This window comes from Panthera onca, chromosome B4 (assembly GCF_046562875.1).
Source record: "Panthera onca isolate mPanOnc1 chromosome B4, mPanOnc1 haplotype 2, whole genome shotgun sequence".
Taxonomy (NCBI): Eukaryota; Metazoa; Chordata; class Mammalia; order Carnivora; family Felidae; genus Panthera; species Panthera onca.
In genome coordinates this window covers 6,863,869-6,880,346 of record NC_138345.1, presented here as the reverse complement: position 1 = coordinate 6,880,346, position 16,478 = coordinate 6,863,869, and the positions used below count along the sequence as shown (strand labels likewise).

The 16,478-nt window shown below is 44.7% G+C and overlaps 2 protein-coding genes across 4 annotated transcripts in view; one reads left to right on the top strand and one right to left on the bottom strand.

Annotated features, from left to right (window-relative positions):
• The window catches only part of KIN (Kin17 DNA and RNA binding protein), a 40,629-nt gene extending 30,399 nt beyond the window's left edge, over positions 1-10,230 (top strand). For 2 of the 3 annotated variants that reach the window (XM_078450460.2, XM_078450458.2), the window contains 2 exons: positions 131-231; positions 4,438-4,774. In XM_078450460.2, coding sequence (XP_078306586.1) covers positions 131-231; positions 4,438-4,500 — 164 coding nt within the window. In that variant the 3' untranslated portion in view covers positions 4,501-4,774. Of the gene's footprint in view, positions 1-130; positions 232-4,437; positions 4,775-9,475 lie in introns of those variants that run through there. The other variant, XM_078450459.1, reaches the window with a different exon arrangement.
• A 1,523-nt stretch (positions 10,231-11,753) lies between these two features.
• The window catches only part of ITIH2 (inter-alpha-trypsin inhibitor heavy chain 2), a 35,568-nt gene continuing 30,843 nt past the window's right edge, over positions 11,754-16,478 (bottom strand). Inside the window, exons 18-21 of the mRNA XM_060659346.3 lie at positions 16,164-16,362; positions 15,216-15,388; positions 13,745-13,856; positions 11,754-12,027 (exon numbers count right to left, since the gene is read on the bottom strand). Coding sequence (XP_060515329.2) covers positions 11,880-12,027; positions 13,745-13,856; positions 15,216-15,388; positions 16,164-16,362 — 632 coding nt within the window. The 3' untranslated portion in view covers positions 11,754-11,879. The remainder of the gene's footprint in view (positions 12,028-13,744; positions 13,857-15,215; positions 15,389-16,163; positions 16,363-16,478) is intronic.

The following is a 16,478-nucleotide window of genomic DNA, read 5'->3' as shown; positions in this document are numbered from 1 at the left end:
CTGAAATGATTAAGAACTCAGAGGGGTTTTGTTTTTTGTTCTGTTCATTCACTGTAATTGCATTTTGCTGTAACAAAGTAGAAGAAAGAAGCAAACATTTCTTTGCATTCAGTGTTCTATTCTATCATAGGAAAAAGAATTCTCGTTTTAAATGGAGGCTACAGAGGAAATGAAGGTACCTTAGAATCCATCAATGAGAAGACTTTTTCAGCTACCATAGTCATTGAAACTGTAAGTACATTTCCACAGAGAAATTCCTAAAGGGCTTTAAAAATGTGCCATAGTTTTTTCATTGGGTTGGTCTTTGTTTTAGAGCTGGGGTTTGTCGTCTGTCTTCTCTCCTGTTTGGAAATCTGTAAGCTTACTCTTTGTAACTCTGCCATTGCTGAAGGATTGTATTTTCTGATTTTAAAAGAAATGCATATGTGGCTTAGTCCACTTGAGCCGGTGTAACAGAATATACCATATACTGGATGGCTGATAAGTAAATAATTTCCACGGTTCCGAAGGCTGGAAGTCTAAGAATAAGACACTGGCTGACTTAGTGTCTGGTGAGGGCCCACTTCCTGGTTCATGTGTTCTCATATGGTGGAAGGGACAAAGCTCTCTGGGGTCTTCTTTACAAGGGCACTAATCCATTCATGAGCGCGCACCCCCATGACCTAATCACTCCGCAAAGGCCGCCCGCCAGATACTGTCACACTGGGTGTTAGGTTGCAGCTGTGAATTCTGGGTGGGACGCATCCAGTATAGCAATGCTTATTGTTTTAAGACCTGAAAAAGACAATTTAATATAAATAACTTTAAAAATTACCAATAATTCTCCAGCCAGATAACTCCCTTTAATATTTTGACCTGTTCCTTTTCAGTCTTTGTATTTTACAAAATTGTATACAATATGTACAGTTTCACATTCTGACTTTTTTCTTTCATATCCAGTATAAAACTCAATTTGACATACAATTAGCGGGGAATATAGAATCAGAATTAATGACGGGAAAAGCCCAGAGATCACTATTTTAAGTTTTTTTTTTTTAATTTAATTTTTTATTTTTTAAAATTTACATCCAAATTAGTTAGCATATAGTGCAACAATGATTTCAGGAGTAGATTCCCTAATGCCCCTTACCCATTTAGCCCATCCCCCCTCCCACAACCCCTTCCATAACCCTCAGTTTGTTCTCCATATTTATGAGTCTCTTCTGTTTTGTCCCCCTCCCTGTTTTTATATTATTTTTGTTTCCCTTCCCTTATGTTCATTTGTTTTGTCTCTTAAAGTCCTCATAGGAGTGAAGTCATATGGTTTTTGTCTTTCTCTGACTGATTTCACTTAGCATAATACCCTCCAGTTCCATCCACATAGTTGCAAATGGCAAGGTTTCATTCATTTTGATTACCGAGTAATACTCCATTGTATATATATACCACATCTTCTTTTCCATTCATCCAGCGATGGACATTGGGGCTCTTTCCATACTTTGGCTATTGTTGATAGTGCTGCTATAAACATGGGGGTGCCTGTGTCCCTTTGAAACAGCATACCTGTATCCCTTGGATAAATGCCTAGTAGTGCAATTGCTGGGTCAGAAGGGTAGTTCTATTTTTAGTTTTTTAAGGAACCTCCATACTGTTTTTCCAGAGTGGCTGAACCAGCTTGCATTCCCATAAATTTTTTTTTAATGTTTATTTATTTTTGAGAGACAGAGAGAGACAGACTATGAGCGGGAGAGGGGCAGAGAGAGAAAGACACAGAATCTGAAGAGGCTCTAGGCTCTGAGCTGTCAGTACAGAGCGCGACGCGAGGCTCGAACTCACAAGCCGTGAGATCATGACCCGATCCGAAGTCGGACGCTTAACCGACTGAGCCACCCAGGCACCCCCAGAGATCACTATTTTAAATAGTCCTTCCTTTCTTTCATAAAGGATTAAAAGGTAGCAGAGATCAGTGAAGTAATTTCTGGAAATCTGATGTACAGGTCAAGTTGTTGACTGAAGTAGACTGGATGGCTCACTGACAGTCTGTGGGCGCCCCAGTGAGGCCTGAGACGTCTCCTGAGGGAAGGAAGGGCCTGAAACAGGCTTTTCCGTCACCGCCTAATGCGTTTTGGAACTCTGAATGATGGGGCAGGGACTCTCCAAGTGAAATCCATTTTCACACCCAGTGTAGGAAGCGTCAGCACGTAGGGGGTGGGATAAGAGACCCCGCAGAGAGTCTGGTGACCGTCCTGAGCGCTCTCCAGGACTTGGGCTCGTAACTGCCCACTTTCGTGTGTTGCCTGAAGGGGGTCGGAGGCATCTAGACCCATCTCTGGACTGCGTTCCAGAAAATCAGGTGGGTCCTTATTTGAGAGAAACCACATTTAAGTAAATGGAGCATTTTTTCCCGGTCTCTGTCTACACGAATTCAGCAACTGTGACTGACACAAACTAGAAGGGAAGAAAAGGAAAAGGAATCTCTCTGTTACTGAGAAAGTTCTCCATCTGACTAAATTAATAGATTGAGTTTTGTTTTGTTTTGTTTTGTTTTTAACTCCCGTTTTTCTCTCTGACTCAGGCAGCATAAGGTCATGGAACATCTAGCATTTCCTTGGAAACGATTCTCCTGCACTTTTTAAATTCATAGTAGCATCCAATTTAGATCCCGCCTCAACTCGTGTTTTCATCTCAGGGAGACGCAAAACAACTAATTAGCACTGAGGGCTTTCTGGGTTCCATCCAGATACCTTCGGGTTAGTCTGGTTTTCACGGACTCGTTTCTTTCCTCCCTCGCCGTGGCCCCACTTGGGCCTTCCTTCTGAGCTTGTGTGGCTTAAAGAGCTGGGCTGGGGTAGGACTAGGAGGCGTGCCCACAAGAGGCTGGCTGACTGTGAAGCGGCAGGTACTTTTCAAAGAAACCTGCGTATTGTTTTTCCTTTGGCAGCCTCCCCCGCCCCATTTAAAAGAAATGTGTTTGTGTGTGCGTGTGTGCACTTGTGTACGTCCCCACAATTGCTTCAAGTCGTTGCCGTGAAACACACAAACTTCCCGAGTGATTTCTCCTGCTGTTTTTATCCCTTCCGACGTCTTCAATTATAGCATCAGTATCAAAGTCTTTGAAATTTACTCGTTTATTAGGCAGATTTTTATTTATTTTTTTTTTTTAATTTTTTTTTTTAAACGTTTATTTATTTTTGAGACAGAGAGAGACAGAGCATGAACGGGGGAGGGGCAGAGAGAGAGGGAGACACAGAATCGGAAACAGGCTCCAGGCTCTGAGCCATCAGCCCAGAGCCTGACGCGGGGCTCGAACTCACGGACCGCGAGATCGTGACCTGAGCCGAAGTCGGACGCTTAACCGACTGAGCCACCCAGGCGCCCCTCGGCAGATTTTTAAATAGCTGACGAGTTATTCAGAAAGTCTCAGCCTTTTAGCCCAGCTGTTTGCCTAGTTGACCAAATGAGCGGCTCCCTTCTTACTCCCCGGTTTTGTGTTCTTCTCATAAAAGCCTACCTGACCGTGGGCCTTCACACTTGATAATGAAAGAGGCAACCTGAGTCATGCTTTATCTGGGAACTTGTTTCCATCGAATACAGTCATTATTATATGTTAAAAAGAATAGCATTTTTAAAAGCATTGTTAAGGGAAGGTGTGATTCTTCACAAACAACATGAAAATCTCACTTCAAGGTTAGAGTCATTATCATCATCATTTAAAAAAAATTTTTTTTTAATGTTTATTTATTTTTGAGACAGAGAGAGGCAGAGCATGAACCGGGGAGGGTCAGAGAGAGAGGGAGACACAGAATCCCAAGCAAGTTCTAGGCTCCGAGCTGTCAGCCCAGAGCCCGACGCGGGGCTCGAACTCACAGACCTCAAGATCATGACCCGAGCCAAAGTCACTCAACTGACTGAGCCGCCCAGGCGCCCCAGGAACAGCTCTTTTCCAAGGGGCCATTTGTGAGGAGCCCGGGATTCTTCCAGCTCGTGTCTCCGTCACCTTCACCGAGTGACTTTTATACTTACTGCGCTCTTGTGCTTCAGACAGGCCAAGGCCAAGCGTGCTGGGCTGCACGTGCAGGCAGCGTAGCCTGGCCTGGAGGTGGCCCGCGTCACTTCTGTTCACCTCTGCGGCTGGAGCTCCATCTCATGACCGTACCTCACCCCATAGGGAGCCAGGGAAAGTGTCCAGGGAGCAGAGGAGATACGGAACAGCCAGCAGGTGCCTGCCACAACGTGTAGGGATAGCACATTTCACACGTCATCGAAGAAACCGTGGCGCTTCCTAATGAGAAGGCCGTAGAATATTTTAAAAGTCACAGTCGTACGGAAATGTTAGCTGCCGTAGTGGTATTGTAGGGGTATGGGAGAGACAAATTTGGATCTTTAAGTGTGGTGTCATTTTCTTGTCTTGTAAGTATATGTGTTTTTAATCTTTTCTTCAATCATTTTAATTTGTAGGGCCCTTTAAAAGGACGCAGAGTCGAAGGAATTCAATATGAAGACATTTCTAAACTTGCCTGAGTTTGAAAATTTGTTAACACATTAAAATCCTAAAGCATCAAATTGGTGTTCACCAAGGCATTATAAGACTCTACTGTGTTAGGGTGTTTCTTTTGTATAAAGCAAATGGATTTATTTAAATATTACTGTATAGTTGTTCAGCTAAGCTTATAGAAAAATCGAATTATGTCTCATGAAGTATCAAAACAATGTAATTTTGTTTTTACTGGTTTGGTTTCCTTTGTAATATTGCCTTAAAGATTTTTTATCTTCATTAAAAGAATGTTATCGTAAAGTGTTTTGTATGAGACAATTTAGAATCGTGTAGAGGAAATCCTTCATATACTCTATAGTTGCAGTGGTAACGTTGAACTATAAATCTAATTACACTTTAAAAAGTCAGACTATAGAGTCTCAGCTTTATTGAGATAGAGTTCACGCACGATATCACATACAGTTCGGTGGCTTTTAGTATACGTACAGAGATGTGCACCCATCATCACTATTTACTCTTAGAGCGTTGTCATCGCCGCAGAAGGAAACCTTGTGCCCGTGGTCTCTCCCTGTCCTCCCACCTTCCCCAGCCCCTGGCAACCACTAGTCTACTTTCGGTCTCGGGGACTTGCCCGTCCTGGACATTTCATATCAGTGGAATCGTAACAACAGGTGGTCTTTTTACGAGTCGCTTCTTCCGTGGAGCATTGTGTTTGCAATGTGCACCCATGTTGTAGCGTGTACCAGTGCTTCCCTCCTTTTTATTGCTGAGCAATAGTCCACCGTATGGTACATCACAGCGTCAAAACCCGTTTGTCAGTTGACGGACATCCTGGTCGTGTCTGCTTTGGGGCTCTTAGGAGTAATGCTGCTGTGAACCTTCGTGCGCACGATGTTCTGTGGACACGTGTTCATACGTTTTCAGTGCCTGGGAACAGAGCTGCAGAGCCTGACTGTACGTCATGGGATGATGTTTCTTTATATTTAAGAGAGAGAGAGAGAGAGAGAGAGAGAGAGACAGGGTGTGAGCAGGGGAGGGGCAGAGAGAGAGGGAGACACAGAATCCGAAGCAGGCTCCACGCTGTAAGCTGTCAGCACAGAGCCCGATGCTGGGCTCGAACTCACAAGCTGTGAAGTCATGACCTGAGCCGAAGTCGGACGCTCAACCAACTGAGCACCCCCCCCCCCCGGGGCACCCCTACCATGTTTAACATTCTGAGGAACTTCCAGCCTGTTCCAAAGTGACTGTACCATTTTACAATCCCATCGACAGTGTTGAAGTGTAAATTTTTAAATAATAGATCAGTGTATTATTTAGGGATGCAGAAGACAGGAAACTCAGCGAATACTTGGGTTATGTAAAAAATATACATATATATGTATATATATGTATATGTGTATGTATATATGTATATATATATGGATATTTTTTTTAATAAATTGATGGCTCATGCGACAGAAGGAGCAGATCCGGGCTTGCAGTGGGGTCCAGGGTGCAAACAGCCTGGTCGGGCCTGGCTCCCGCGGCCCCGGCTTGGCCTGTGTCGGCCATGCTCTCAGCCCCTCTCGACAGCAAGATGACCTCCAGCGTCCCCGGCCTCCTGTCTCCCCCTTCTCCCCCGGTTCAGACAGAAGACTGGAACTGAGGCCGGGACAAATCACTCCACGGGCAAGGGTTGGAATAGTGAGATGGGCCAGACCTGGGTGGTTCGCCAGCGCCTAGGCCGTCTCTCTCGGACTTAGCATCAGGGATTGCTGATCAATTCTGTCGTCAGAAGGCGGGAGGACCCGCCCGCGAACAGAACCGGAAGATGACGGCAGCACGAGATGCAGTCACGGGGCGATGTCGGTAGCTTTGCCAGCTCTGTTCTTCTGGGATAAGTTCAAGTGTTTCTGGACTAACTGGACAGCACAGGAACGTGGAAAGGAACCGGGTGTTGGAGTTGAGCAGGCTTCAAATTGAATGTCGGCTGTTCTGTTCACCAGCTGTGTAATCTTAGAGTGTTTTTAATGTACAAATTATCAAAAAAAAAAAAAAAAAAATGTGTCCCTGCAGGGTTGTTGTGAGAACTACAGAAAATACACGGGAGGTGTCAGACGGGGAGCCACGCATCTGTGGCCCCGCCTGGCCTGGTGTTAATCTGGCCTGAAGGATTTCGTTAGGGAGAATGGGTCTCCCTGGTCAGAACAGGTAAGTCAACCTTGCCGAGATTCCTCCCCCACCCCCCACCCCCCACCGCCAACCTGTAAATTCGGAGTCAACCTCCGTAGGAAAAAATGTTCCATCCCTACCTCCCACATTCTGGTTCTTTTCCCCAACATCTTCCTGAAGTTATCCCAGAATGAAACAAAGTAGCGTAACGGATGTTAAATTTAGCATTTAAAAATCCAAAGCACAAAAATACGACTCTAGACGACAGGGCCTTTATCCCCCCGCCCCCCCCGCCCCCCCCCCCGGAAGTTCTTAGAGGCCAGTAGTGTTTTACGTTATCCATGGTGACTGCAGATACCTAACGTCAAGTTTTCTATGGGCTTTTTGTTTTTCCTTTCTTAAAGCATCACAAGCTACTTTTGTTTACATAGACTTTTTTTTTTTTTTTTAACAGTTTTAGGCTCACGGTGAAATGGAGCAGAGGGTACAGAGATTGCCCATAGATCCCCTGTCCCCACACACACCGCCTCCCTCACCACCCACATCCCCAAGCAGAGTGGTACGTTTGTTACAATGAACCTATGATAATGATGAACACATCGTCGTCGTCCAAAGTCCACAGTGTAGGGTAGGGTCACTCTTGGCGGTGTCCCGTTCTATGGGTTTGGGCAAGTTGGTAACGAAATGAAATGAATTCGCCAGTACAGTATCATACAGAACAGCTTCACCAGGCTAAAAATCCTCTGTGTTCTCCCTGTTCGTCCCTCTCCCCCCACAGCTCAACCCCTTGGCAACCGCTGACTTTTTTTTTTTTCTTTTTCTGGCTCCGTATCTTTGCCTTCTCCATAATGTCATACAGTTGGAATCGTATGGTATGTAAGCTTTCCAGATTGGCTTCCTTCACTTAGTCACATGCTCTTAAGGCCTCTCCATGCCTTCTCATGGCTCGACAGCTCATTTCTTTTCAGCGCCAAGCAATACGTCTCTGTCTGGATGTGCCACAATCCATCCACTCCCCTACTGAAGGACATCTTGGTCGCTTCTGGATTTGGTCAATTACGAATCAAGCCGTTACCAACATCCGTGCGTATTTTTTATGTGGACATGTTTTCAGCTCAGAGTAGATGCCAACGAGTGCAGTTGCTGGATGGTAAGGGGAGGGTGTGTTTGGTTTTGTAAGAGACTGCCAAACGATCTGCCAAGTGGCTGCGCCATTTTGCATTCCCGCCAGCAAGGACTGAGTGTTCCTGTCGCTCGCGTCCTCACTGGCATTTGGTGGTGTCGGCGTTTTGAATCTTGGCCCTTCTGATAGGTGTGTAGTGGCATCTCGTTATTTTAATCGGCATTTCCCTGGCGACCTGATGTCAAGCATCTCTTCGTGTGTCTATTTGCCATCTGTGTATCTGTGGTGAGGTGTCCGTTCAAGTCTTTCGTTCATTTTTTAATGGGGTTGTTCATTCTCTTATTGTTGAGTTTCAAGAGTTCCTTGTGTATTTTGGATAATAGTCCTTCATCAGGTACGTCTTTTGCCAGTATTGTCTCCCGAAGCATGGCTTGTCTTCTCATCTTTTATTTTTATTTTTTATTTTCACTTAAAATTTTGTTTTAATGCTTATTTACTTTTGAGAGAGAGAGTGGGGGGGGGGGGGCAGAGAGAAGGAGACCCAGAATCTGAAGCAGGTTCCAGGCTCCGAGCTGTCAGCACAGAGCCCGACATGGGACTTGAACTCATGGATCGCATGATCGTGACCTGTGCCGAAGTCAGATACTTAACCGGCTGAGCCCCTGTCTTCTCGTTTTTTAGATAGCTGTTTTTCATCATTTTGCTTGAGGTCCTATCAAATTATTGGTAATCGTGTCTTGGGAAGTCAAATTCCCTGAGTTTTCATTGGGAATGCCACTGACTCCTACTGCCTTCCTTTCTGCCTTTCCTTGCCTACTTCTGCCTGTCCGTTTTTCCTGTCATACTTGAGTAAATTCACTGAACAAACATTTACCGAGTTCCCCGGTAGGTAAGCCGTCACAGTATGTGCTGTAGATTTAAATGTGAGAAGCAAGTATAGACCCAAGATGTGTGTTGTGTAGGAATTGACAATGGTCAGAGAACTGGTACTCAAACGAAATGATTGGCCGATAAAGAGACACTTGACCATCTGGGACAGCTACTTAACAATCCACCTTAACTTTGCTGGGCCTCGGTAAGAGACCATGAACTGATATCAGGATACACCTCGGTGCCTACTTTGCCAAAGGAGAACCACAGGATTAGAATATGAATCAGCCTTGATTGATAAGTTGGTTATTGGCTTGACTGAAATGCTCTCAGAAATATTAAGCCGCTAATACAGTTAAAAGGAAGCATCCTTGATTTTTCTTTCTTTTACATAGATATTCCAGAGAAAATCACCAGCGTAGACTTGGCCGGTGTGAAGAAGTGTTAAGAACAGTAACACTAAATTCTTACGGCATTTTTATGTATTCAGCACGCAAAAGCATTATTTAAGCATTTTTATGTATTCGGGCAGCCAGGTGACTTTTACTCTGATCTTATTGGGTCTTTGGAGCGACTTTTCTCTCTTTCAATCGGGATAAGGCTGAAGAGAAAAATGCCACTTTTTATGGTATTAAGCGATCCTTTGAAGCATGTTGAATGGTTTGCATAAGGTCTCACACCAGTAGGTACTAAAATAACTGCTGATTCATGCTTCATTTTTACTACACATCGAGAAAATCTTTAATTTCCTTTTTTTAATTATTATTATTTCTTTGGAATAGGTAACTCTTTTCTTTTTTCTTGAAGCATGGGCTCCCATTTCCCTGACAGTAAGATATATATTTGCTTGGTTTAAGGGAAACCATTCGGATTGATATTTATGAAAAGCTTTGAAGATAGGCTACAGGAGTCCTGAAGATGATTGGAAGATAGGGGCCCTGCGACACCCCAGCTGAGATTTACGGTGACGACCTACTCCTCTCTACAGAATTACGTTCTGATCAATCCCTAGTGGGTTGCAGAATGCTCCAAAGAATAAGCAAGCGTAATACAGGTAATTGTCAGGTTGTTTTCCTTTATTGCTGAGAGCACAATACTTTCAGAAACTAATCAAGAGGTAAACAGTGGAAGAATCTCTTCCTTTCCACTGATCCCTAGTAATTTGGTTCCTTCATTTGAAATTCAAAATGGAGTATCCATTTGTAACTCAAAATTAGTTTTATAGAGAAGGCATATTTCTGGTCTCAATGGGGACGCATGGACAGCATTAATACAATTTTAGTTGCCTTATTCAAAACGCCAGCTATTAATAAAAGTTTTGATAATTGAATAACATGGATTTGACTTTAAATCTAGTTTTACAGAACTGTGTTGTTCAGCATCCTGCATGTAAATATACAGCCTAAGATCTTCATTGTTATTTTTAGAGCTACAGAGCACATGTAAAATACTAGGAATCAAACTAAAAATATATCTAAAGATAGTAGTTTTAAAGTCTAAATTCTTGCCAAGTAGCAGAGTTAAGTGTAAGAACCTACTTTTGAAGTTTGTGTTACATATTAGCATTTTAAGATCAGTATTTTTGAAGTAGAAAACGGAAAACATGGAGTAGACTTTTTTTAGTGCAATTTTACCACTTTGACCTTTGAAAATATATCCTAATTCTAGAAATTGATTTTTAAAGGGAAGTTATAAACAAAGGAAAGTACAGACTTACAACAAACCGGATTTGCACCAAATCACCCAAATCCACTATATTAATGCAGACATTATGAAGTCCGATTTGTTGTGTATTGATTCTGCCTTATAAATGTCATCAGCCTTTTGTGAGGACATAACTTGCTAGTTAATTTGTTTCAAAATGCAGTCTAATCATATAAGATTTAAAATTACTCTCAGGAATTGCTTAAATACAAACAAAAGGTATATAAGGAATACTCAGGAAGCCTCTGTGTTCAAGATCATTGAATCTGTGTGAAACGTGTTGCCACATAGGGGTGACTTCCAGAGAATTTGGACCTATGATTGTCTCAGAATTCATAGTAACATTAACACTAAGTGAAGTTAGCCGTGTGAGGTAACATCCTGAGCGATTTTAAATATGCAAAGAATTTGGGAACAACAAAATCTCCGAGGCGACCTTAGAATGCCATCAGGGAAGCAGGACTGTTACGAGAGGTCGTAATTTAATAAGCAGACACCTACCCATTTGTATCATATCTTATCTGGAGGATAGCTTTGAGAACAGAAACAGGTTAGTGAACTAAGGCCTTGTCATGGTTTACTATAGGTGTCAACTTGGCCGGGCCATGGGGTACCCAAAGAGTTAGTCAAACACGATTTGGGGTGTTTCTATGAAGCTGGTTTTGGATGAAATTTACATTTAAGTCATAGCCTGAGTAAAACAGGTGGGCTTCCCTAAGTGGGCCTCATCCAACCAGTTGAAGGCCTGAGTACAACAAAAAGGATGAGCCCCCCCCCCCCCCCCCCCCAGTAAGAGGGAATTCTCTAGCTGCCTGCCTTTGGATTTCATCGGCAGCATGGATTTTTCCTGCCTCATGGCCTTCAAACAAAAACCGGCTTCCCCCAGATCTCCTGCCCCATCAGTCAGCCCATCCTGCAGGTTTGAAACTACCATCCTTTATAATGATGTGAACAAATTATTGTATAAATCACCCCCCCCCATATATATATATGCATAGTTCTGTTTCTCTAGAGCACCCTGACTTACACAGTCTGCACGGACTAAAAAGGATCTCTGAGGCCAACACTGTGGAGGAAATGTTGGCCAACCACACTGGGCCATCGCAGGGACCGAGGCAAGCCTATCCCAGCAACTGGCGACAGGGCTTTTGCCGCCGCAAAACAATCAAGATCAGGCAACTTCCCCTGTTCTTACTTGACGTTCGCCAAATAACCTTCTCATAATTGAACATCCCACGTACCTGATAGCATCAAAATATACTCAGCCTACAGGGCTGAAGACCAGACCCTCAAGAATAATGAAATCATCACAGAAAATGCCAAGTTGAGGGCTCCGTCTGGATGCCAGCGGGAGTGGCCAAAGCAGCTTTTCCTTTGCATGACCCTGATTAACGCGTCTTAACATCTGAAAACTCGACAAAATCCTGAATCTTCTTTGCAAAGTATTTATTTTCCTCGGCTGTATTAACAGGTTTTCTAAACCACCATGACATCTGGTTACTGGAAAGGGGGCAGGGAAGGGCCGTATATACGTATCATTTCCAAAGCCACACATCTTTAAGGCCTTTGGAGAAAGCTGTAAAGCTGAGGCACAAAGTAATCCTTGTAATGTCCGTCGATGAAACCTTTCCCGCTGTTATGCACGAACCAACAGGAAACCTCTGTTCCAAACACTCGATCTGTTCGATAGTCCTTCTGTAGGCCTCTGCGGGGAAAATGGTGAGTATGGTTAGACTTGGCCAGCTTGCGTATCTGCAAATCTTTGCTGTTCATCATGCCCCTCCTGGTGCCGTATCTGCTCACGCCCACATACCCCCACTCCCCAAGCTGTACAGAACATTCTCTCGAGCTTGGTGTTGGAAGGACAGAGAATAAGCACTGCATCCTTAGATAATTCAAATAACCCTTTGGAGACTGACCAATATGTAGACTTTTCCAGCACGGGAAAGAGTGCAAGTTAACGTCCCAGTGGAAAGAAAGCGGGAACCAAATGCTGAGCCGCTGTGGGCTCACCTCACACGTCCCCTGCTGAATGAATCTTCACCGTGAGGGTGAGTGTTCTATCTAAGGGCGATGCCAGCTGTTTCTGAGAAATCCATGCTCCCACTTACAGGACAAAGAAGCCGATGATTTAAAAAGCTGTGTGGCCTATTGTCACTGGTGAGCTTTAAAATACGGATGAAAGCGCACGACCCCGTCCACCCCGAAGCCCCCGTCAACTCAGTCTCAGTTATGTATCTCGAGGTGCTTCCAACAGATGAACTGGAGGCCCGACAGTTACCTTTGTCATTAGAGTATAGCAGGTGTGCGTTTACCAACCTAGATAACTTATTTTACTCTTATTACTGTGCTCGCCATTTCCTTATCAAACATGCTCACCGACGCCCACGGGTCACTCACTGGTCTCCAGTGAGCCAAACCTCACCAAGAGCTCGTCGTTTTACTTCAAAAATCTATTTTTGTGGTGGTATGTATGGCTTAATTATTACTGCAGTGTCATCACTTACTGATGTGGAAGCCAAGGACATTTGCGGGCAAAGAAAGTCATTTCTTATAAAGCAACGTTGATTGCTTTGTAAAAAAAATAATAAAAAAAAAAAGGCCAAAAATACCCCACAAAAAAACCTGCTTTAAAATGATATCAGACAGGCACAGGGGAGACTGCTGTAAAGGACTGGGAGAAATTTAAAAGATTGAGAAGAATGTAAACACTCACGATGCTTTCCAAGTATAGAATCCTCACTTTGAACAAAGCATGCGGAGATGGTTTGTGTCAGAAAAGCTACACAAAAATGCATGTGGTAGATTCATACTCAAGAAGAAGGCTGCAGTTTTACATAAAATTATACATTCAGGGACTCCTGGGAGGCTCAGTTGGTTGAGCGTCCGACTCTTGGTTTTGGCTCAGGTCATGATCCCAGGGTCGTGGGATCGAGCCCTGCATTGAGCTCTGCACGGAGCATGGAGTCTGCTTAAGATTTTCTCTCTCCCTCCGTCCCTCTCCCCTACTCAGGTTCTCTCTGTATCTCAAAAAAAAAAAAAAAAAAAGAAAAGAAAAATAAAAAATAAAAAATGTATATATTCTCTAGCACTGTGTTTCACAGGCATTTTTATGATTTCCTTCTTTGATCAGCTTTTTCAGTAAGCCAACTGGTGACCATAGGGCTTGTAATGCAGAGGATGAGACCAATGGCTTCATTTGTCTTGGCATTTTATGGCACCTCCTTATCTACCTGGTCCCTATTTGCAGTTAGGCTGGCGTCCCTGCAGTGGCCTTATACAGATGTCATGTGTGTTTCTCCCTGATGAACTGTTTCATTGGACATAAGTAACGCATGAAATAGCTTTTCTTGCTTCGCTCATTTCTGTTCTAACCCCGGTAGGAGCGCTCTGGGTCGCTGCTATATGCATCCGAGGCCTACCTGGTGACAATCAACCTGTGTCCCTTCACTTCCATGCTCGCCTCTGGCTTCTCGGGGTCCTTCCCTGGTCGCTCATTGAAGATCCGGATCTTTGGCTCATGCATGAACTGGCCTAGTGACACAAAGTCCAGACTGATTTACGTGGAACCCACGGTAAACAAAAACAACAGCCTCATCATCATTGGATCCAAACTGCACTTTGGTCTCTCTCTAGAATTTCTGGGGCCGAAAGACATACCGAGAGGGAAAAGGGAGAGCGATGGGAGGGATGGGTCCTTCCCAAGAGCAAAGCAGGCTGCTCACCCCACACACGAGGCTGACCCACTGGACGAGAAGTGGAGTGGAACGCCCTGTGGCTAGGGGTGCGGGTGAACACCTGTGAGCACAGCTCAGATCGTAGAAACAAGGTTTGTGATGTCATAGTCACATGCTTCAACCGAACTGTTCCTTAGAAGGTTGGGGTGCCTGGGTGGCTCAGTTCGGTTAAGCCAACTGATTTCAGCTCATGTCATGATCTCATGGTTTGTAAGATCAAGCCCTGCATCAGGCTTTGCGCTGATAACACGGGCCTGCTTGCGATTCTCTCTCTCCCTCTGTCTCTGTCCCTCCCCAACTCACACACGTGCTCTCTCTCTCTCTCAAAATAAAAAGACATTAAAAAAAAAAAGTTCACCTCTCTTCAGTTACAAAAAAAAAAAATCTTCAATGTAGAATTTAAAAATTGAAAACATTTCTCTAACTTTCCCAGTTAGTGATGATGAAATCCCGCGTCTGGGATTACCCGCACCAGCAAATGGTCTTGGCTGTAGCACAACCCAGTCACCCTACCCTGCAACGTAGGGTTGTATTAATCGTGTTTGTTACTTTCTGTATATTATGATTTGACATCTTAAAACCCTGACTGGCTGGGAGAGACCGCCCCCTCCCTACCCAATTCTGAAAGACCGCAAAGGACTCAGACAGGAGCATGCCTGCCGTGTGCAAGCTAACCACCCAGAGCTAGACCTCCGCTAGCGGGCCTGCACAGCCCAGATGGAATCATTCCAGGCCCAGGTGCCAGGTAAGTAGAGACCACCCTGGACCCCAAAGCCCACCTACATTACTCAAGCTAGCCAACCCAGAACTCCCCTCCTCTGTCTTATCTTTGCACAGAAACACCATAGAGGCTCTGGCCTTGCCCTGCGCGTTAGCTCCCTGATGAAAGCTTGGCCTTCCTCTGCGGCCCTGCGAGGCGAGCCCTGCCTCTCGTTTCCAGGGGGAGACCGTGAGCGATGGTAAACGTTTCCATCGATGGCATTGGCCCCTTTGCGTCCTCGCTCAGTCACCTCTACAAATCAAGCCCTGGGCACAGAGTATGGCTCCAACCCGTCTTTTGAGTCCACACCTGTCATTGTCCGAGTTCTAACCTCCAAAGTTGCTCGAGACCAAGAGGGGCCCCCCCACTTTGCCTGATGGTCGATGGACACCATACCTATTAGTCCGTGTGCTTTAGGTGAAAACTTGTTTGTGGGGGGAATGTAGATCCCCAGAAAGTCTACGTTGATCGGATGCTTCTTCCAAACCCGATGGAGTAAAACAGAGAAGGACATGTCTTTATTCAGGGTGATGGTCACAGTTTGCTCTTTCTTCACAGAGACAAGCACCCTGGTGTGAAAGCCAAAATGGAGTCAACATTTCTAGAACAACTGTTCAGGACGCCATTCCTCCCACCCCGGACACGAGCTGGCCACCCCTCCCTGGACAATCTCACTAGTGGTCTAAGTCCTTCACAACATTTTTGCCACAGAATGTTGTTTTCACTCCCGGCTCTGGAATTCTGTCAATTTATATGTTTGTATAAAAACAATTAGCAGGGGGGTGCCTGGGAGGCTCAGTTGGTTGAGCATCCGACTCTTGATTTTGGCTCAGGTCATGATCCCAGTGGGGTGAGATCAAGCCCTGCGTTGGACTCCCCGCTGAGCGTGGAGCCTGCTTAAGATTCTCTCTCTCTCTCTCTCTCTCTCTCTCTCTCTCACTCTCTCTGCTGTCCTCCTGCTCATGCTGTCTCTAAAATTAAAATTAAAACAATTAACAGATAATAATGGGAAAATATTACTCCTAAGATACAATCATTGTGTTTCTGGGCACAGTCTGACACGGAGTCGGCCGTGGAGTTTTGATGGATTCATTCACTTTTCTAACACGTATTTACTGCATACCTACGACATGCCTGGCCGTAGGCTGGCACTGAGACACGCAGTGACCAAAAGATGTGGACCCTGTTGCCAGGAACGGGGGAGTAGGTAACAAATCCTTTCTGAAACGCACGTCTTCATATTTAAAATGACAATGTTAAGTTCTAGTTTATATCACGGATCTCTGGATTTATGTACGTAGTCGTGTGGAGGGCGGGCCTGAATCCGGACGTGATAACACTTGCCTCTGATTAATGACGCGAGCAGTGTCAGACCAGGACAGGATGGACGTACGGGAGCCCCGGCTCAGGGTGATGGTCTCGGTGCTGATTTCTATTTTCATGTCTTCACTTTGGAAGTAAAACCCCAGTTTTCCAAAATAGGTTCTGAGTTTTTCATTCTTGGGCTTCTTGGCACCAGTGAGCTGCCCATTGACCAAAATCCCTATGGAAAAACACATGTTTGTTTGGTTATTTTTCCCCCTCCGTGAGCCATTTCGCTTCAGGATTTGACATTTCTTCCTATGCAACGCTCACCTTATTACCATGTATTATGGCAGT